The 21,161-nt window shown below is 50.8% G+C and overlaps 1 protein-coding gene across 2 annotated transcripts; it reads left to right on the top strand.

Moving 5' to 3' along the window:
* Positions 1 to 14,455: 14,455 nt before the first annotated feature.
* Positions 14,456 to 21,154, top strand: SYDE1 (synapse defective Rho GTPase homolog 1). Of its 2 annotated transcripts, XM_027979144.2 has the most exons (9): positions 14,456 to 14,576; positions 16,101 to 16,436; positions 16,541 to 16,866; positions 16,993 to 17,185; positions 17,345 to 17,559; positions 18,211 to 18,337; positions 18,548 to 18,708; positions 19,259 to 19,484; positions 19,778 to 21,154. In XM_027979144.2, exons 1-9 carry the CDS (start codon positions 14,489 to 14,491, stop codon positions 20,176 to 20,178), a joined length of 2,073 nt encoding a protein of 690 aa, XP_027834945.1. In that variant the 5' UTR covers positions 14,456 to 14,488; the 3' UTR covers positions 20,179 to 21,154. The 2 variants fall into 2 exon arrangements, with proteins under 2 accessions (XP_027834945.1, XP_014951265.2); XM_015095779.3 differs by having other exon boundaries at positions 16,541 to 17,185.
* Positions 21,155 to 21,161: the final 7 nt, after the last annotated feature.

The following is a 21,161-nucleotide window of genomic DNA, read 5'->3' as shown; positions in this document are numbered from 1 at the left end:
GGCAGAATAGTTTCTTAGCATCTACCATGTTCCTTGGGCTTCCCTGGTGGCTCAGAAGGTCTGCCTGCAATGCAGGAGACCCAGGTTTGATCTCTGAGTCTGAATGATTCCCTGGAGAAGGGAGTGGCTACCCACTCTAGTATTCTTGCCTGGAGAATCCCATGGACGGAGGAGCCTTGTGGGCTACAGTCCATGGCATCGCAAAGAATCTGACATGACTGAGCCACTAACATTTTCACTATATTCCAGGACGACTGTTCAGTCCCTGAGATGCAGGAATACATCCTATCTCTGCTCTCAAGGCATTCAGAATCTGGTGGGGGATGGAGACGTGTCAGTAACCGGTCACAGGGCAACATGGTGATTGTGTCAGGAGAGATGATGAAGTGAGTGATACAGAACGGGAAAGATATGGGTTTTTCTCCATGATTTATCTGACCCCTCGAGGTCAGGATAGAGGAGAATTTGAAGTAGCCTTAAGCTCTCTGAGGTATTGAGCTTATAGGATTGCTACATGGATAATCCTTATTGAAGGAAAGATTAGCTACATTCAATTTTAATATTGATAAAGACTATGTACATTAGCCAGATATATAGCCATGTTTCCTAAGGACTTGGGGGAGGAATCTGAGAGCATGTGTTGGGATTAGCTCACTAGGTGTTCATTCAGAAGTGACAAGTCTCTGTCCCAGAGGGGGCCTAGTGGTCCATAAAGTAGCCCCCTCAGTCCTAGGGCAGAATAGCTGTTCAGCACCTACCAATGTTCGGTGACCACTTTTCAGTGCATGGGACACAGGGATATATCCATTGCTGCTCTCAAAACATTCAGAATCTGGTGGGAATAGAGATATGTCAATAAGTCATCACAGATCAACTTGGTAAATGCATTTCATAAGAGAGAAATAAAGTGCTATGGGAAGGGAAAGTGAAAGAAAGTGAAGTGAAAGTGTTAGTTGCTCAGTCATGTCTGACTCTTTGTGACCCCACGGACTGTAGCCTGTCAGGCTCCTCAGTCCATGGGATTCTCCAGGCAAGAATGCTGGAATGTGTTGCCACCCACTTCTCCAGGGGATCTTCCCAACCCAGGCATCAAATCCGCGTCTCATGCAATGCAGCCAGATTCTTCACCATCCTATTTTTGCCATGGTTTATCTTCTTCCATGAAGACCAGAGTAGCATCTCTATGCTACTCTGAAGTAGCCTGAAATTCTCTGAGGTTTATAGGATTGCTACGTGGATAACCCTAGTGGGATGAAAGACCAGCTCCTCTCATTTTAATATTGATGAAACAGTGTGTATTAGCCATGTGTATTACATTGCTGTGCTTCATAAGTGACTTGGGGGAGGACTCTGAGAGCTTCTGTTGAGATGAGCTGACTTGCTGTCCAACTCAGCAAGCACCATTCTCAGTCTCACAGGGAACCTAGTGGCTTGACTTTGCACGATGATCACAGTCTTAAACAGGCCTCTCGTGTCCCCCAGATTGGGACACAGGAGATGCTGCCCTTTGGATCATAGGGATTGTGATTCAGCAACCTGATACTGGATCCTGGAATCTGGCTTCTTAGCAGGCTGTCCAGGTGGTCCTGAAGCAGGCAGTGCAGAGGCTGCAGTGGGAGGACACTGGCCCTGGGTGAGCTTCAGAGTCCATATGTTTCCTGGGATTCCATCACCTGACTCCAAACCCTATATGATTCCATAGGTGCTGTCAGCAACAAGCGGATGCAGTGAGCTGGGATGCAGACAGAGGTCAAGTTAGGGGTTGAGTTGTGTCCTCCAAAATGATATGTCACAGTCTAATGTCTCAGTCTAACCCCCAGCACCTCAGCACCTGTCCTGAAAATAGGCTCTTTTCCAAGATAACTAGTTCTAATGAGGTCATTAGGGTCCTACTCCACTGTGACTGGCACCCCTATAAAAAGATAGAAATTGGACACAGACATGTGAGAAGGGAGAAGGCCAGGTGAAGATGGAGATGATGCTTCTACCAGCCAAGGAATGCCAGAGATTTCAGGAAACCACCAGAAGCTAAGAGAGAGGCATGGAACAGACTCCATCACCATCTCCAGAAGAAATAAACCCTGCTGACAACTGTGATGTTGGACTTCTGGCCTTCGGAACTGTTAGAGGATACACTTCAGTTGTTTAAGCCACACAGTATGTGATACTTTGCTATGAAGCCCTAGAAAACTAGTACAGTTAGTTTAGGAAGGGCTGGCATCATGCAAAGACCGTGCCGAGATATATCCTCTCAAGTGTTGACTACCCTGTGTTCTGGTTAAGGATCCACCCTGTGTTCTGGTTAAGGGAGTCTGTGCTATAATTGGGAGAAAACCTGAAGGATTCAGATTGCATGAATTCAATTTCTTGGTCTCAGTGTGATGACAGTGAGGATACCAATAGCTGAGATTTATTATGTGCCCTGCACGGGCATCATCCCTTTAAATAACTATCTCATTAAATTTTAAACAAAAAGCCTACAAGAGCAGTCCCCAACATTTTTTGGCACCAGGGACTAGTTTCATGGAAGACAATTTTTCTATGGACCAGGGTGTTGGCGGGATGGTTTCAGGATGATTCAAGTCCATTATATTCATTGTGCACTTTACTTCTATTATTATTATATCAGCTCCACCTCACATCATCAGGCATTAGATCCCAGTGGTTGGGGACCCCTACCTTTCCTACAAGGTAGGAAATATAACTCCTTATTTTACAGATGAGGAAACTAGACTTAAAAAGTGCAGCTTCTAATAAGAAGTAGTGAAGGTTCAAACAGAGGATCCATTCTACAGCCCCCTGTCTCAACAACACACAATATTGTCTAGAATTCGGTGCCCAAAGCACAGATTTACCAACTGCAGTTGGTGGGCCAAATTCAACCAACAGCCTGTTTTTGTGTGCCCTGCAAGCTAAGAATGGCTTTTACATTTTTTAATAGTTGGAAATTTTTTAAAAGAAGACTACCTCATGACACATTAAAATTATGTAAAATTCTAATTTTAGAGCTCATAAATAAAGTTTTATGGGAACAGAATTGGACCATAAAGAAGGCTGAGGGCTGAAGAATTGATGCTTTTGAACTGTGCTGCTAGAGAAGACTCTTGACAGCCTCTTGGACTGCAAGATCAAACCAGTCAAACTTAAAGGAAGTCAACCCTGAATATTCATTGGAAGGATTGATGCTGAAGTTGAAGCTCCAATACTTTGGCCACCTGATGCGAAGAGCCGGCTCATTGAACGAGACCCTGATGCTGGGAAAGATTGAGGGCAGAAGGAGAAGGGGACGACAGAAGATGAGATTTGGGATGGCATCACTGACTCAATGGACCTGAGTTTGAGCAAATTCCAGGAGATAGTGAAGGACAGGAAAGCCTGGTGTGCTGCAGTCCGTGGGGTGACAAAGAGTTGGACTTTTGTGACTTAGTGACTGAACAACGACAACAAGCAACTTAGTGACTGAACAACAACAGCAAGCAACACTCATTAGTCAATTCATCATCTGTGACTGTTTTGGGGCTTCCCAGGTGTCACAGTGGTAAAGAATCTGCCTGTTAACGTAGGAGATGTAAGAGACACGGATTCAATCCCTGGGTCAGGAAGATCCCCTGGAAAAGGAAATGGCAACCCACTTCAGTATTCTTGCCTGGAAAATTCCACGGCCAGAGGAGGCTCAGTTCAGTGCAGTCGCTCAGTCGTATCCGACTCTTTGCGACCCCGTGAACTGCAGCATGCCAGGCCTCCCTGTCCACCACCAACTCCCGGCGTCCACCCAAACCCATGTCCATTGAATCGGCGATGCCATCTCACCATCTCATCCTCTGTGGTACCCTTTTCCTCCTGCCCTCAATCTTTCCCAGTATCAGGGTCTTTTCAAATGAATCAGCTCTTCGCATCAGGTGGCCACAGTATTGGAGTTTCAGCTTCAACATCAGTCCCTCCAATGAACACCCAGGACAGGTCTCCTTTAGGAGGGACTGGTTGGATCTCCTTGCAGAGGAGGCTGGTGGGCTACAATCCATGAGGCCGCAAAGAGTCTGACATGACTGAGCACACACACACACACCTCTTTTCAAGCTACAATGTATCCTGTGCAAAAACTAAAATACTTACTATCTGGCCCTTTACAGAGGGATTTTCTGATTTCTTTTTAAATTAATTTTTATCAGAGTAGAGTTGCTTCACAATGTTTCATTAGTTTTTGCTGTACAGCAAAGTGAACCAGTGTACATATACATTTATCCCCTCTTTTTTAGATTTCCTTCCCATTTAACTAACCTCTTTTCTAAAGAAAAAGGAAAGCCTGATACTCAGTGGTCCATGAATCAGAGTCATCATTATTACGAGAAGCTTGACAGAAATGAAGACGCAGACACCATATCAGACCACTTAAGTCATCATTTTAACCATCCCAGGGGAGTTATATGAGCCTTAAAATTAGAGGATCACTGGAATAGATGGGGGTAGAGAACGGCTGTGGAGATCTGGGCCCTAAATATGTCTTCAGGGACATGAGAGATCCAAATCTGGGGCATTTTTTCCACAAGGCATTTTCCATTTTTCCCTGCCCTGGACAGGGTCGGTAGCTTTAAAAGCATTACAGCTATAGTTTGAATAAGCGGCCAGCAGGTGGCAATAGTGGAACATCACAAAATGGATTAAAAACTCCTTTTAGGAAACAGATCCTGGTTCCTCTGGAGGGAAACAGCTGAGCCTGGGTTGTTCAGGGAAATCACGGAGACGGGTATGTCCTTAGCCCACAGTGAGGACAGAGGAAGTGTACAGGGGGCTGTGATCAGACCTCACCAGGGGCGATCGGACTCAGGGTGAGGGGACCATCAGGGGTTAAGCAAGAATACAGGAGGGCAGGTGCTTCAGAACAGACCTGTTGCCAAGTCCTACCATGCGTTAGTGATGAGCAAGCTTTTTCTGTAAAGGGCCAAAGGGTAAATGAATGGCAGCTTTATGGACCATAAGGCCTCTGTCACAATGACTCAGCTCTGATGCTACAATGAGGAAGGCAATACTTCGAGAAAAGGGTGGGGCCAAGCACCCATGAAACTTTATTTATAGACACTGAAACTTGAATTTCTATCATTTTACATGTCACAAAATATAGTACTTTTTAAAGGTGTGGTACATATATGAACCCTTGGACTGCAAGGAGATCCAACCAGTCCACCCTAAAGGAAAGCAGTCCTGGGTGTTCACTGGAAGGACTGATGTTGAAGCTGAAACTCCAATACTTTGGCCACCTGATGCAAAGAGCTGACTCATTTGAAAAGACTCTGACGTTGGGAAAGATTGAAGGCAGGAGGAGAAGGGGACGACAGAGGATGCGATGGTGGGATGGCATCACTGACTCAATGGACCTGAGTTTGAGCAAGCTCCGGGAGTTGGTGATGGACAGGGAGGCCTGGCGTGCTGCGGTTCATGGGGTCACAAAGAGTCAGACACGACTACGCAGCTGAACTGAACTGAACATATTTGAAAGTATGAAAGTGAAAGTTGCTCAGTCTTGTCTGACTGCAACCCCATGGACAGTAGCCTTCCAGGCTCTTCTGTCCGTGGAATTCTCCAGGCAAGAATGCTGGAGTGGTTTGCCACACCCTTCTCCAGGGGATCATCCTCCTCCAGGGACTGAACCCATGTCTCTCACATTGCAGGCAGATTCTTTACCATCTGAGCCACCAGGGAAGCCCAAAAACCACGTAATATGACTCAGCCATTAAAAAGGGTGAAATTGTATGGCAGAAACCAACAGAACATTGTAAAGCAATTTTTCTCCAATTTAAAAATAAATTTGAAATAAAGAACACAATAATGGCACTTGCAGCAACATGGATGGACCTAGAGATTGAGTGACTAAGTCAGACAAAGAAGGAGAAATATTGTATGACATCCCTTATATGTGGAATCTAAAAGGAAATTATACAAAGGAACTTACGAAACAGAAAGAGACTCCAACTTAGAGAACGAACTTACATTTGCCAGGGGGGCTGGGTGGGGGTAAGGAATAATTAGGGAGTTTGGTATGGACACACTTGCTCTATTTAAGTACAGGCTGCTATATTTAAGATGGGTAACCAATAAGGGCCTACTATATAGCACACGGAATTCTGCTCAGCATTATGCGGCAGCCTGGATGGGAGGGGCGTTTGGAAGAGAAAGGATACATGCATATGTATGGTTGAGTCCCTTCCCTGTTCACCTGAAACTATTACAAACAGTGTTTGTTCATCAGCTATCCCCCAATACAAAATAAAACATTTTAAAAATAAGTAAATAAAATGGATAACTAACAAGGACCTACTCTACAGCACAGGGAATTCTGCTCAGTGCTCTGTGGCAGCCGGGATGAGCGGGGAATTGGGGGGAGAATGGATACAAGTATATGTATGGCTGAGTTATTTTGCTGTCCACCTGTATCAAAACATTGTTAATCAGCTATACTCCAATACAAAATACATTAAACGCTTTATTAAAAATAGTACTTTTTTCCCATTGCAGTGAAAAATGTTTTGAACTCATCAAATTAATGCAGAAAGAATCTCAACTAATATTAACCTTCTGTGTATCCTGCTCCCCCAAATTATAGTGATAAAATGTAGCATGGAGTGGAGCTTTTGTTTGCTTGTTTTAAAGAAAGTAAAATAATATTGCAGAAGGTTTTGGTGGCTGGCACTCCTCAACCCTGCCCCTCCGGCATAGTTGCCTCTCTTAATATGGCTGGCTACCTTGCAACTGTGCTGCCAGCTTCTTAACCACTAGGGCCACCTGGGAAGCTCTACCTGCAACAGATGTTCCCAAATATAGTAACTACCAAAATATCTCAAAATACCAAAATATCTCACCTACATCTCAAAAGGGGATGATAGAGGATTAGATGGTTGGATGGCATCACCAACTCAATGGACATGAGTTGAGTAAGCTCCAGGAGTTGGTGATGGACAGGGAAGCCTGGCGTGCTGCAGTCCATGGGGCCGCAAAGAGTCAGACACGACTGAGCAACTGAACTGACATCGCAAGAAGGAGAAATCAGGAAGAAGTTTCCATCTTCTATATCAACTGTCTGATCCCTAATTTGCAACCCAGAAAATCCTGTCTAAAATCTAGTGTGGGCTTCCTAAAATTACAAATCACTGGACATATTAATCCTATGGTCACATCACTAACTCTTCCCTCACAAACACTAGGTTTGAAAGTCTTAATTACCAAACAAAATTATCAACAGTAGCATGAAATTTGGTCCATGAACCACAGCCTTTTATTTCAATCATGGGGCTCAGCAGCTGCTCAAAATGTACTTGTTGAGTAAACTAAGGAATGAATGAACTGATGGATGGATGAGAGGATTGATGGATGAGAGGACTGATGGATGAGAGGACTGATGGGTGAACGACGCTGGCCAGTTGTTGTTGTTCATTCGCTAAGTCATGTCCAACTCTTTGCAACCCAATGGATATAGCAGGGGGCGCCTCTGTCCACCACTGTCTCCCAGAGTTTGCTCAGATTCCTGTCCATTGAGTCGGGCCATCTAACCATCTCATCCTCTGCTGTCCCCTTCTCCTTTTGCCTTCAGTCTTTCCCAGCACCAGGGAAAGATTCCCTGGCCAGTATGAGAGTACAATAACATTTCTTTCTCTCCATATGGGATTTTACTGGGTATTCGGACCAGTTTGAGAGATTCAGACACTGAGGATTCTACAGGGGAACGGACTGTCCCAAGGTCACATGCTGAATCGGATGGGGTGAGGAGGAATTCCAGTCCAACCTGTGTGACCCTAAAACCTGATCCCTCTCGCATCATGATGTTGGATGGCCTCCCAGGGGGGTGACTTTCCCACCCACCTCCCAGGTGGATGACTTGGAAGAGCTCAAGTCCTGCCCTATGTGTGGTTCTCAAGGGGCAAAAGTCCTCATCAGATCTGCTGCTGGGAGTGGCTAGAAAGCCACTCCAACAAGACATAATAAAGGACTCAGTAAGACTGGAGCCCAAGGTCCTGGAAAGGAAGTTCCTACTTCCAAATGTACATTTATCAGGGTTCTGGGGAATCATTGCCCTCTCTATGAATCTGTGTAGTGGGAGGTCCCCCCAAGACCACCTTCAGGTTCCGTGATTCACTAGAAGGACTCACAGAATTCAGCAAAGTTGCTATATTCATGGTTTATTGCAGAGAAAGGATACAAATTAAAATCATCAGGTGGGATGAACTGGGAGATTGGGATTGACATATATACATTGCTGATACTATATATAAAACATATAACTAACGAGGACCTACTATATAGCCCAGGAAACCCCACTCAGTCCTCTGTGGTAACCTAAATGGGAAGGAAATCCAAAAAAGAGGGTGGGTGTGTCTATATACATATATATATATATATATATATATATATACACACACATATATGTATATATATGATTCACTTTGCTATTTAGTAGAAATTAACACAACATTGCAAAGCAACTATACTCCAATAAAAATTAATTTAAAAAATTAAATAAAAATAATATCAGTGAAGGTAAAAGGCACATGGGGCAGGGTCCAAAAGAGACCAGGCTCTAACTTCTAGTTGTCCACTCTCTGTGGAGTCATGTAGACAGTGCTTAATTCTCCTAGCAATCATGGGTAAACAACACACAGGGTGTACTGCCAACCAGGGTAGCTCCTTTTGAGTGGTCGTGTCCAGGTTTTCATAGGGGGTTGACCAGTGTACTCCTCTGTTCAGGTTGCCTCCTCTACCTCTGGGACAACTAGCACCTATGCAGCCCTGGTAGCCACACCAGCATCCCCAGGCCTTAATAGTAGGGCACTAGGGCAGCTCTTGGTTTGACAGCAGGTGGCCAATTGTCAAATGTGTCCTGGGGCCTGTGCAGACACCTGGTCATCAAGAGAGCCCAGCAGACCTGCAACTAATAATAAAAGCAAGGTTGGCTGAGTGCCAAAGGATTGATGCTTTGAACTGTGGTATTGGAGAAGACTCTTGAGAGTCTTTTGGATTGCAAGGAGATCAAACCAGTCAATCCTAAAGGAAATCAATCCTGAATATTTAATCCAATCAATACAATATTCATTGGAAGGACTGATGCTGAAGCTGAAGCTCCAATACTTTGGCCACCTGATGTACAGAGCTGACTCATTAGAAAAGACCTTTATGCTGGGAAAGATTGAAGGCAGAAGGAGAAGGGGATGACAGAGGACAAGATGGTTGAATCATCAAGAGTGCATCATCAAGAGTGCATCACTGACTCAATGGACATGAGTTTGAGCAAGCTCCATGAGATGGACTGGGAAGCCTGGCATGCTGCAATCCATGGCGGGGGAGGGGGGCGGGGGGCTGGTGGGTCACAAAGAGTCAGACACGACTGAGTGACTGAACAACAACAACCACATGGGCAGGGCTTCCTTGGTGACGCAGTGGTAAAGATTCCACCTGCCAACGCAGGAGACATGGGCTCAGTGCTTGAGTTAGGAAGATTCTCTGAGAAGGAAATAGCAACCCATTCCTATAATATTCTTGCCTGGAAAACCCCATGGACAGAGGAGCCCGGCAGGCTACAGTCTATGGGGTTGCAAACAGTCAGACACAAGAGTCAGACACAGCTTAGTAACTAAACAAAAACAACTTCATGGGCAACAGGGGGGCCTTCTGTACCTCAGCTTCAGCTCTACAGCTATCGAGCAGGGCTTTTCATGGGTCATTGGGAGGCTCTGGCCGACATATGCTGCCCTCTCTGATTGCCTTCCAGGCAATACCACATCCTGCCTCAGGAAGTGGCCTCGTGGGAACTCAACCACCCTCTGCCCCCTCTAGTTCCTCAATGCTGCCCCAGGGGACATCTCTGGGCAGCCACGTCTTCCTTGGTACCTTTGAGGACTGACTCCCAGCCAGAGACACCTGTGCAGGCTATAGAACTTGCCTTGTCATCCTGGAAGATGCAAGATGCCAGTGAGTCTCCAGTGTGGGAACAACTGCAGTGACAACAGGAGGTGGCAGAACCTCCCCGTAATCAGCTCCATCTTTCATTTCCCAGGAAGTGAGGACCCCCAGGGAGGTGGCAGACAGGGTACCTAACCCACAGACGCATGCCTCATTCTGCAACACCTCCTACTCCCATAACAGGGGGAGTTAGTCTTCCCTTTGAACAGATGAGGAAATTGAGGCCTAGAGAGAATATCTTCATTCGGCATCTCCCAGAAGCTGATCCTGTGATAAGGATTCAAGGACAAGTAGTTTATTTGGAAAGAGATCTAGGAGGACTTCCCTGATGGTATGATGGTTAAGAATCTGCCTGCCAGTGCAGGGGACACAGGTTCAATCCCTGGTCCAGGGAGATTTCACAAGAAGCAGGGCAAGTAAGTCCACCAGCCACAACTACTGAAGCCCACATGCCCTAGAGTCTGTGCTCTGCAAAAAGAGAAGACACGCAATGAGAAGCCCACTCACCACAACTAGAGAGTAACTCCTGCTCATGGCAACTAGAGAAAGCCTGCGCACAGCAATGAAGACCTAGCACCACCATAAATAAATAGATTATTTTTCTAAGTGACCTAGAAAATGCTCACGGGTTTCCCAGGCAGTGCTAGTGGTAAAGAACCCGCCTGCCAACGCAGGAGACACAAGAGATGCAGGTTCAATCCCTGAGTCAGGAAGATCCCTTGGAGGAGGAAATGGCAACCCACTCCAGTATTCTTGCCTGGAGAATCCCATAGACTGAGGAGCCTGGTGGGCTATAGTCCACAGACTCACAAAGAGTTGGACACAGCTGAAGTGACTTCACACACACACACACACACACACACACACACACACACACACAGAGAGAGAGAAAATGCTGAAAGGGAGGAGGAGAAGTGAGACAGGGAAGGGAAGGGAATCAGTAAAGAGTGCATTGATCTGCAAGTTTCCACTGTGGGTTGCTGGGACTCAGTCCCACGAGGACCTCTGAGAGTCAGTGCAGAACACACACTTCAGTCGATCCACCTGAAGAGTGAGAAAGGTAGAGTACATATTCATCAACTTCCATTGTCTGCCACAGAGGTGTAGAGCTCCACTCAAACCTGACCTGCCCCCTCTGCCTGCATTTCAACAAATCCCTGTATCTACTGAGGGCTGATTTATCCATCAGGCATCATAAGCACAGTACATCAGCCAATGATGTGAATATCTGGAGGAAACAAAACACGTAAACGTGCACACACACCAAAATCTGAGCAGCAACTAGCAAAATTCAGATGAATTATTGTAAAAAAAATTCAGTGTGAAGTTTATCACTCACAATCATTTCATAATATACTGTTTGTAGATCATCTGTTTTCACTTATCAACAATTTCTGAGCACTGAGAAAGAATCATAGCCAACTGTGAATTAAATGAGTTGCTGCTGCTGCTAAGTCGCTTCATTCATGTCCAACTCTGTGCAGCCCCATAGACAGCAGCCCACCAAGCTCCCCCATCCCTGGAACTCTCCAGGCAAGAACAACTGGAGTGGGTATTAAATGAGTTACATGTAACCAAATAAATGCAACAGGAAACGTATAGAAGCTCTGTCGAAAAGGGTTTACCAAAAATAATAATAATAACAAATATTGATGTGACCTGTGAGTGTCCTTTGATCATTTGATGTGATATAGGTGATAAGAGACACAGGTTTGATCCCTGAGTCAGGAAGATCCCCTAGAGGAGGGCCTGGAAACCCACTCCAGTATTTGTTCCTGGAGAATCCCATGGACAGAGAAGCTGGGTGGACTAAACTCCATAGGGTCACACAGAGTCGGACATGACTGAAGCAATCTATCACACACACACAGTGGAGCCAAGGGCTGCTCTCACCCCTACATCAGCCTCCCACTCTTCTGAGTTACAGAACCCCAAAGGACTGTAGTCCTGCAGTCCCTCCCTTCAGCTTGTGAAGAGGTATTGCCTTGACCCCCAACCCCTCTCTCCACTGTCAGCAGTTGCCTCAAATCTGATGGTGTGGACCCCACCCCTCTCAACCTCACTTCTCCCAAATACATAGAACCAAGAAACTAACAGAGCCTAAGAGACCTGTGGGACACCATCAAGCATATCAATATATGCCTAACAGGAATCCCGGAAGGAGAGAGGCAACAGGGGCAGAAAGAATAGTTGAAAAAATAATGTCCCCAAAGCTTTCCAACACTGATGAAAGACATGAATATACACATCCAAGAATCTCAATGAACTCCAAGTAGGATATACACAGAGATCTATACCAAAATATATTATCACCAAACACACACAACGTCATCTGTCCAAGCCTCTGCCACCTGCCACCTGATCTCCCACCTGCACATTCAGCAGTAAATAAGACAGACAAGTGTTACCTCATGCAGCCCCAGTCTGAACAAGGAGACAGATAAACTAGAGCTAGTCACTAGAACTATAGAGTTTAAGCCATGGCAAGTGTTACAAGAAACAAAGGGACTTCCTTGGTGGTCCAGTGGTTAAGACTCTGTGTTTACAATGCAGGGGCCATGGGTTTGATTCCTAGTTGGGGAACTAAGATCCCAACATGCCACGTGGTACAGTCAAAAAAAACTTTTTTAATTTAAAAAAGAAGAAGAAATGAATCACAGTGGTGTAATAATGACTGGACAATGGTAGGTGGTCAGGGAAGTGAGAGCCTCCTAAGGAAATGCCTTTGGACCTAAAGGATGAGAAAGAGGCAGCTTCAGAAGAACCAGGGCTTCCTAGCCAGAGGGAACTGCATGTGCAAAGGGCTTGGAATAGGAACAGTTTGATGTGAAGAAGAGCCAGACAGGAGGTCATGGTGGGCGATGAAGACAACCAAGGATATGAAGCCAGAAGTCTTGCTGGGACTGGATTTTATTTGTGGAAATCTGGATTTTATTTTAGGTGGAGTGAGCAGTTATGGGAAGACTGTTCAGCAGGGGCTGCCATGATCTGATTTGGGATTTTTAAGTCCACTCTAGGCACTGCATGGAGAATGGAATATAGGAGTAAGATGGTTAAATTTTCCTAAACAGCCACAAAAACATCTCCCATCCCACATTCTCTTGCACAAAGAATGTTACAAGGTCACCGTGACGCACCACCCATTGAGAGAGGTGGAGTCTGTGTCCCTTCCTGTTGAATCTGGTGCCAGAAGTAAAAGTGTGACACTTCAAACTGGATCAGGAAAGGTAATACAGCTTTTGCTTTGTTTATTTTTGAAGCCCTGGGTGGCTCTGTAAGAAACCCAACTACCCTGACTACTGACCTGCTAGGAGGAACCCAGTTCACACCAAGAGGACAGTTGTTCAGTCACTAAGTCGTGTCCGACTCTTTCTGACCCATGAACTGCAGCACACCAGGTTCCCCTGTCCTTCACTATCTCCAAGAGCTTGCTCAAATTCATGTCCATAGAGTCAGTGATGTTATCTAACCATCTCATCCTCTGCCACCCTCTTCTCCTTTTGCTTCAGTCTGTCTCAGCATCAGGGTCTTTTCCAATGAGTCAGCTCTTTACATCATGTGGCCAAAGTATTGGAGCTTCAATAACAGTCCTTCCAATGAATATTCAGGCTTGATTTCCTTTAGGATTGACTGGTTTGGTCTCCTTGCTGTCCAAAGGACTCTCGAGAGTCTTCTCCAGCACGATTTGAAAGCCTCATTTCTTCTGCACTCAGCCTTCTTTACTGTCCAACTCTCACATCTATACATGACTACTAGAAAAACCACACGTCTGACTGTACAGGCCTTTGTTGGCAAGAGGCTTGTGGAGGTGCCCTAGTCCACAGCTCCTGCGACAGTCCCAGCACACACCTGGCATCAATTGCGAGACCTGTAAGTGAACCTCCAGATGATTCTGGCCCTTCGTTTGTTGACTCACCCCAAACCTTGAAATCTTTCCAACAAAAGAGTAGCGACAACCAGTGTCAGCGCTGCCCTGCCCCAATCCTTGGCCCACAGCATCTGTGAGCATCATAGCACGGCTGACTTACAACCGCTAAGCTTTGGGGTGGTGTGTTAAAGAGCAGTAGTATCTGGACTTGGGGACAGAGAGGAGTGGAGAACTGGATGGAGGAGGAAGGCAAGAGAGTGGCATCCCGGGAAACTAAGGGAAGAGGGGGTGTCGTCAAAATAAGCGATGCCAGGGCTTGCACCAGGCTGGAGCAGTGGATGGGAGAAAAGAGAAGAAATCTGTGGATTTGTGCAAGACGCGTTTTGGAAGTAAACTCAAGAGAACCTGCTGTATGCGATCACTAATGGAGGGTGAGTAAGAGGAAAGACAAGAGCCGGTGACAGGTCCCCCGCCCGGCCTTGGGGATTGACTACAACTCCCAGCATCGCTCACTCAGGCTGCGGGAAGCGCAAAAAAAAAAAAAGTTTGGGCCAAGCATTCCCGGAATGCGCTTCCTGCTGGCGCGGGGCGGGGGGCGGGCGAGGAGACCGGGCGGGGCGGGGGGCGGCGCGGCCGGAGCCCGGGGCGCGCACTCAGCCCGGCCCGGGCCCCAGCATGGCCGAGCCGCTGCTCAGGAAGACCTTCTCCCGCCTTCGGGGCCGAGAAAAACTTCCCCGGAAAAAGTCGGACGCGAAGGAGCGCGGTGAGAGAGAGGGAGGTGGGGAAGAAGGGGCCCCGAACCCCGCCCGGCTTGGAAGAGGGTCCCAGGGCCCCAAAGAGGGACCGCTGAGGGGACAGGGGAAGCCCTGCGGAGCCCTCTGCGGGTCGGGGTTGGGGGCAGGGGCAGGCAAGGGTCGTGGAAGTAACGGGCCGGGGGGAGAGGGGGCGCGGACCGTTATATGCGCTTGACCAGGGATGCCAGCGCTGCGGGCTCCTCGGGAGGCCCGGGAGGGGGCCTCACCCCTGACAGGAAATGGGGCCGAGGCTGAGCGCTTGGAGAGTGGAGGGGAGGAGGAGCTGGGAGGCTGAGAAACTGGGGCTTAGTCAGGCCAGGCTGGCGACACCCTGTGCCCTAGAGACCAGGGATGGGAGATGGGGGCGTACACCCTTCGGAGGAGGGAGAGGCGGTGCGTCGATCGTGGGGGCCACCTCCCAATCCCCTCTTACCTATTAGCCCGTAACTGCAGCTACACCCACCTTAGACAGCCGCAGGAAACTGCCCCCTGTACAGATGGGGAAAGTGAGGCACGGAGCAGTTTGGGTAATTTACCCAATGCCAGTGAAGCGACTTAACAGCTCTGTGGACTAGGCTACTAAATGAGAGCCCAGAGAGACTCGGGGAGTGGAAGTATGAGATGAACAGAGGAGGGAGTCGGCATGGAAGACCTTAAAGACATGGGAGCTGCGTGGGACAGGAAGTCCCGGAAAGGAAGGGGTTAAAGGAGGGAAGGCAGAGGACTTCATGGATCTGACCTCCCCCCAGCCGTCTTCCCAGAGATTCCCAGGGTTCCCAGGGCAGAGAGAAGGGACAGGGGTGCCCACGCACAAACACACACACAGGAAACAGCCTGGGATGTCTGAGAGAGGATGGAGCCGGGGCAGGGCAGGGGAGGGGGGTTCCGAAAGCAGAAACTGTTGGGGTCTGTCTGGGCTAAAACAGGGTCAGCTCCAGGATGGCGGCAAAGTTTGGAAAGAAAGGCAGCAGGGTGAGGAGTGACATGCTGCGGGTAAAGAACCTGGCAGCCACACACTTGCTGTCACGCCCGCTTTGGGCTTCTAAGCAAGCTAGCCAGCATCCACCATGGGCTACATGTGCCCGAGATATGAGTGCCTAGGAAGCGCTCTCACGCTGAGATCACAGTGAGGCTCAGATGGCAAGTGGTTTCCCCGAAGCCACCCACTGAGAAGGCACAAGGGCAGGGCTCCACACCAGCATTAAAGAGAGGCATGGGGATGTAGAGTGGGGAATGCAGGGCCCAGGCTCAGAGAAACCCCTCTGGACCTCTGAGGCTGGAAGGCAGACGGATCGAGTCCTGTCTGGGACACGAGGGCAGGGAGTTGTGGGCAGGGAGCGGATGAGACTGCCAGCCTGCAGCCACCCATTGCAAATGAATGTGGGGACTGTCCAGGCTGAGTGCACCCCATGTCCCATAGGGGAAGAGCCCTGGGCTGGGGCTGCTCTGGGGGCAGTGGGAGGCTGCATCTCACTCCCCTTGCTCTCTGCCAGGCCGACCAGCCCAGCGCCCAGAGCCCAGTCCTCCAGAGCCCCAGGCCCCAGAAGGACTCCAGGCTGGAGCAGAGGGGCCCCCCAGCCCTGAGGCATCTCGGAGCCCGGCTCACGGTGCCTACCTGCAGAGCCTGGAGCCCAGCAGCCGCCGCTGGGTGCTGGGCGGGGCCAAGCCACCAGAGGAGGCCACTCTGGGGCCGGGGGCACCTGGCAGTGGGGAGCCTGCCGGTGAGATCTGGTACAACCCCATCCCAGAGGAGGACCCCAGACTCCCAGCACCGGAGCTCCCAGGCCCACAGCCAGGCTCAGCTGAGGCAGACAGCCTGGCCTCTCCAGGTGAGCACAAGCTTCCCACCCTGTGGCCTGTAAGGTGACTACAAGCATAATCACCCCCATCCCAAGCCCAGAATTCTGGACCCTGAGGTCTGCTGTCCCCACAGGCGCAGCCCCTGCCAGCCCCCCGACCAAAGCCTCCCGCACCAAGTCCCCCGGCCCGGCCAGGCGCCTCTCAATGAAGATGAAGAAGCTGCCTGAGCTGCGGCGCCGACTGAGTCTGCGGAGCACCCGGACGAGCCGAGAGCGCGAGCGGGCCGCCCCCGAGGGCTCGGTCATCAGTCGTTACCACCTGGACAGCAGCGTGGGGACCCCAGGGCGGACAGCAGTAGCTGAGGGCGCACGCAGCCCAAGGGCGGGTTACCTCAGTGACGGCGACTCTCCCGAGCGCCCCGCGGGGCCCCCGTCGCCCACTGCCTTCCGCCCCTATGAGGTGGGCCCCTCCGCCCGGCCGCCCCCGGCTGCGCTCTGGGGCCGCCTCAGCCTGCACCTGTACGGGCTGGGGGGGCTGCGGCCAGCGCCTGGGGCCCCTCCGCGAGACCTCTGCTGCCTGCTGCAGGTGGATGGGGTGGCCCGGGCCCGAACCGGGCCGCTGCGTGGGGGGCCAGACTTCCTGCGGCTGGACCACACCTTTCACCTGGAACTCGAGGCAGCCCGGCTGCTGCGGGCCCTGGTGCTGGCCTGGGACCCCGGTGTCCGGCGGCACCGGCCCTGCGCCCAGGGCACTGTGCTGCTGCCCACGGTTTTCCGAGGTAGGGTGCATGGTCTCGGAGGGGGTGGGGAGGGCACAGGACCCGGCTCCCAGCGCCCTCCTTCCTCTAGAGTGCCCAGGGTGGGGACGTAGCTAGGGGACAGGGCACAGGAGGTGATGGGGGCAGACCCCACTCAGGAAGTCCCCCTTATGTCTTTAGGGTGTCAAGCGCAGCAGCTGGCTGTGCGCCTGGAGCCCCAAGGGCTGCTGTATGCCAAGCTGACCCTGTCGGAGCAACAAGAATCACCTGGCACAGCTGAGCCCCGAGTCTTCGGGCTGCCCTTGCCCCTGCTAGTGGAGCGTGAGCAGTCCCCTGGCCAGGTGCCTCTCATTATTCAAAAGTGTGTTGGGCAGATCGAGCGCCGAGGGCTGCGGGTAAGTCCCTCACCCCACCCTAGCTGGCCCCCAGACCTCAGAACCACTCCCCAGAACACCCAGGGTATGGAAGCCAGGCTTCCCCCTACCCCACCTGGGGAACTCTTAGCTCCAATCCCAGCCTAGACAAGGGCAGGCGCTCTCTACACACCCCCAGATCCTAGCATCTAGCCCAGAACTCAAGGGTCCTCTGTTCATTCGATAACGTAGGAACCCAGCCCTTTTGGAGCTCAGAGTCTGGTGGGGTGACAGACATGACTAATAAATCACATATATGAAACTGGCTGGGATAAGAGTGAAGAAGCTCGGACAGTTTAAAGCAGGACGGGACATGCTGGTTGGGGTAGTCAGGGAAGGCTTTCCAGAGGAGGTGACAAGTAAGCTGAAAAGGAGTCAAGGTTTCCTGAGTCAAAGGAGGTAGGTGCCAGGACAGGTAATTTTGAGGGTTTACAGGGCTGGGTTGTCCAAGCAGCCAGATGGGGTACCCCATGACAAGTGTCAGAAGAACAGAAAGGCAGCCAGTGAAGTTTCAGCCAGCCCCCAACCTCTCAGCCCATTGCCACCTGGATCCAGGTCTCCCGCCCTCACCCCATAGGGCCCACATCAGTCTGTACTCTAACAAAAAAGACACCTCTCTGCTCCTACCCCCAGGTAGTGGGGCTATACCGTCTATGCGGCTCAGCAGCCGTGAAGAAAGAGCTTCGTGATGCCTTTGAGCGAGACAGTGCAGCTGTCTGCCTCTCTGAGGACCTGTACCCTGATATCAATGTCATCACCGGTCAGCTTGCCCCTTTGCTCTCCTGCCTGCTCCCCAGTCAACCCTCAACTCAAGGCAGTCCCTGTGGTCCCTCTGGGACTTCATCCCTTCTGTTGGCCTTGTTTTTACCTTCCTGCACCTGTCCTCCTCTTTCCCCCCTCCCAGCCCCCGTTGAAGTTCCAGCCACAGAACCCAGGGGTGCCCTAACCAGTGTGGGCCCTATATCCACAGGCATCCTCAAGGATTATCTTCGGGAGCTGCCTACCCCGCTCATCACCCAGCCCCTCTATCAGGTGGTGCTAGAGGCCATGGCCCGAGGGCCCCCAAGCAGGGCTCCATCCAGCACTGAAGGCACCCGTGAGCTCCTCAGCTGCCTGCCAGATGTGGAGAGGGTGAGTTGGGCCTGGGGGGTGGGCAGGACAGGGAGTGAACTGACATCAGCAGAATGTTCTTCCCATGCCTGGGCTGGTGGCACCATCACACCCCTAGTGCTATTAGTATCCCCACTTTATAAATAATGGAAGCCAAGGCCCAGGGCAGTTGAGTGAGTTGCCTCAGGTTTCACAGGCAGGATGTACCGAAATTAACAGACTCTGAACAGAGGTCTGTCAGCCTACCATAAGGGAGTTTCCTGGCTGTGGGATCCTGCCTCTGTGCCTCAATATCCTCATCTGTAAAATGGGATTACTACCAGCCCTGCCTAACACACAGAGGATAAGGTTCAAGCCCAAATTCTGCCATTTCAAAGTTGTTACCTTTGGCCTCAGTCTTCCCTCCAGCAAAATAGGAGCATACTACTAATAGCTAAGTTCTAGCAGGATCGTCTCCTGGCTATGAGACTCTGAATCTCAGTTTCCCCATTCTGAACCGCCTTAGTCTCCCTCGAGTGCGACAGGGGACCGACTTTGCCCACCGCGTACTCTCCCATCCCTCTTCTCTCAGGCTACATTGACGCTTCTCCTGGACCACCTGCGCCTTGTCTCCTCCTTCCACGCCCACAACCGCATGACTCCGCAGAACCTGGCCGTTTGCTTCGGTCCCGTGCTGCTTCCAGCACGCCAGGCCCCCGCCAGGCCCCGCATCCGCAGCTCTGGCCCGGGTCTCTCGAACGCGGTGGACTTCAAGCGCCATATCGAGGTGCTGCACTACCTGCTGCGAGCCTGGCCAGGTGAGCTGGCCCCCGACCCCGCGCCGCGGAAAGGAGCCTGGCACCCCAGAGGATGCTTTCTCTGGCGGCCACAGTCTCGAGCTTCAGGCGAGACACGCCCCCTCGTCGGAGTGAAAACCTGTACCTAGTTGTCTGAGCAACCAGTACTAGCTCAGCCAGTGAAATCCCGATCCGGTCGAAGGCCTTGCCTTTCAACAGGCCAATCAGGGGCGTGATTACCTAAACAGCCAATCAGAGGCCTAGGTGCTGCCGCTGTGCGTGACATCACCCAAGCCCTCCCTCTCCCACTGCAGATCCCCGCAGGCCCCCAGAGCCTCCGGAGCTCGTCCCGTACCTGCGGCCCAAACGACAGCCGTCGCTGCACTTGCCGCTAGCGAGCCCCGAAGTGGTGACTCGGCCCCGCGGCCGGGGCGGTCCCGAAAGCCCCCCGAGCAACCGCTACGCGGGTGACTGGAGCGTTTGCGGGCGGGACTTCCTGCCCTGTGGGCGGGACTTCCTCTCCGGTCCAGACTACGACCACGTGACGGGCAGCGACAGTGAAGATGACGAAGAGGCTGTCGAGCCAACTGGCGCCACCGATTTCGAAGATGACTTCGAGGCGCCCTTCAACCCGCACCTGAACCTCAAAGACTTTGATGCCCTCATCCTGGACCTGGAGAGAGAGCTCTCCAAGCAGATCAACGTGTGTCTCTGAGCGGGGCGGGGCTGGACCCCAATTACTAAGGCCAGGCTCCTGATTGCTAAGGCGGTGCCCTAACGACCTAGGGAGGACCAGACCTGTATCTCAGGCCTAACTCCTGGTTACTGGGGAATTGCCTAGCGACCAGCCAATGCTTTGCTGAGAATCATTCCCCATTTCCAGTACTCAGACGCTGGTTGCGACGGCCAGAGATGGGGGACTTTAGGGACCAGCTATCGTGACCATCTTTTCTTGAGTACCAAGGGCTTCTCTCCTAGCTGCCAAAAGGCAGTTCTGCTTGCAGGGCCGGCATCTTTTGCTTCCCCTTAGCCAGGGAAACACCAGTTACTGTGAGCATCACCCTGAGATGGTGAGACACCCTCCCAGTCAGTCCTTGCTGCTGCCAACCAAATCAGTATTAGCTTTGAGCACTGCACTCTGCTTCTCCCTCAGTGGGCCCAAGGACTATGAAGAAGTGCTGTTTGAGCCAGGTTGTCGGGGGAGCCCCTCTCCTGGGCAGCCTGGGGCTTATAGGAAAACAACTGGTTTTGCCACCCTCTTTTCCAGGGAAAACATAATAGCCTCAAACCAGCAAAAGTAGATAGCAAGAGTCTGGCCCTTCCCCTCCCCAATTCTTCCTCCCCATTCCTGAAGAAATTAAGCACTTGTAAGACCTCCCTTTTGGAGGGGCCCCACCTGAAGTGTCAGGCTGGGGGCACTTTGGTACGGAACATATTTATTGCCTCCCTGCGTGTGTGCCTGTGTGTGAGGAGTAATGTGTATGGACGTGTCTAGAGTGGGTATGTGGGGCTCTTTCAGGGACCACAGAGGGGGTGGGGGGAAGAGTTTGCAGTGCCCAGGCACCCTGAAATCCCCAGTAATGGTGCCTCAGTGAGCCCCCGAGTTTCAGTGGGAGAGTAGGGTCCCCTCCTGTCTCCCCCCTCTTTCCCTCACTTCCATCTTTGTGGACAATAAATCAATATGCACAGGATCTGGGA

The sequence above is a fragment of the Ovis aries genome, chromosome 5 (genome assembly GCF_016772045.2).
Source record: "Ovis aries strain OAR_USU_Benz2616 breed Rambouillet chromosome 5, ARS-UI_Ramb_v3.0, whole genome shotgun sequence".
NCBI classification, from domain to species: domain Eukaryota; kingdom Metazoa; phylum Chordata; class Mammalia; order Artiodactyla; family Bovidae; genus Ovis; species Ovis aries.
This window is presented reverse-complemented; position numbering and strand designations above follow the sequence as displayed.

What these genes read in the sequence shown, in the direction of transcription:
- SYDE1 (XM_015095779.3), top strand. Translation starts at nt 14,489, where the DNA reads ATGGCCGAGCCGCTGCTCAGGAAGACCTTCTCCCGCCTTCGGGGCCGA. An exon ending in AGACAGCCTGGCCTCTCCAG is followed by an intron (nt 16,437 to 16,540) that starts GTGAGCACAAGC and finishes CTGTCCCCACAG; the next exon opens with GCGCAGCCCCTGCCAGCCCC. An exon ending in TGATATCAATGTCATCACCG is followed by an intron (nt 18,338 to 18,547) that starts GTCAGCTTGCCC and finishes CTATATCCACAG; the next exon opens with GCATCCTCAAGGATTATCTT.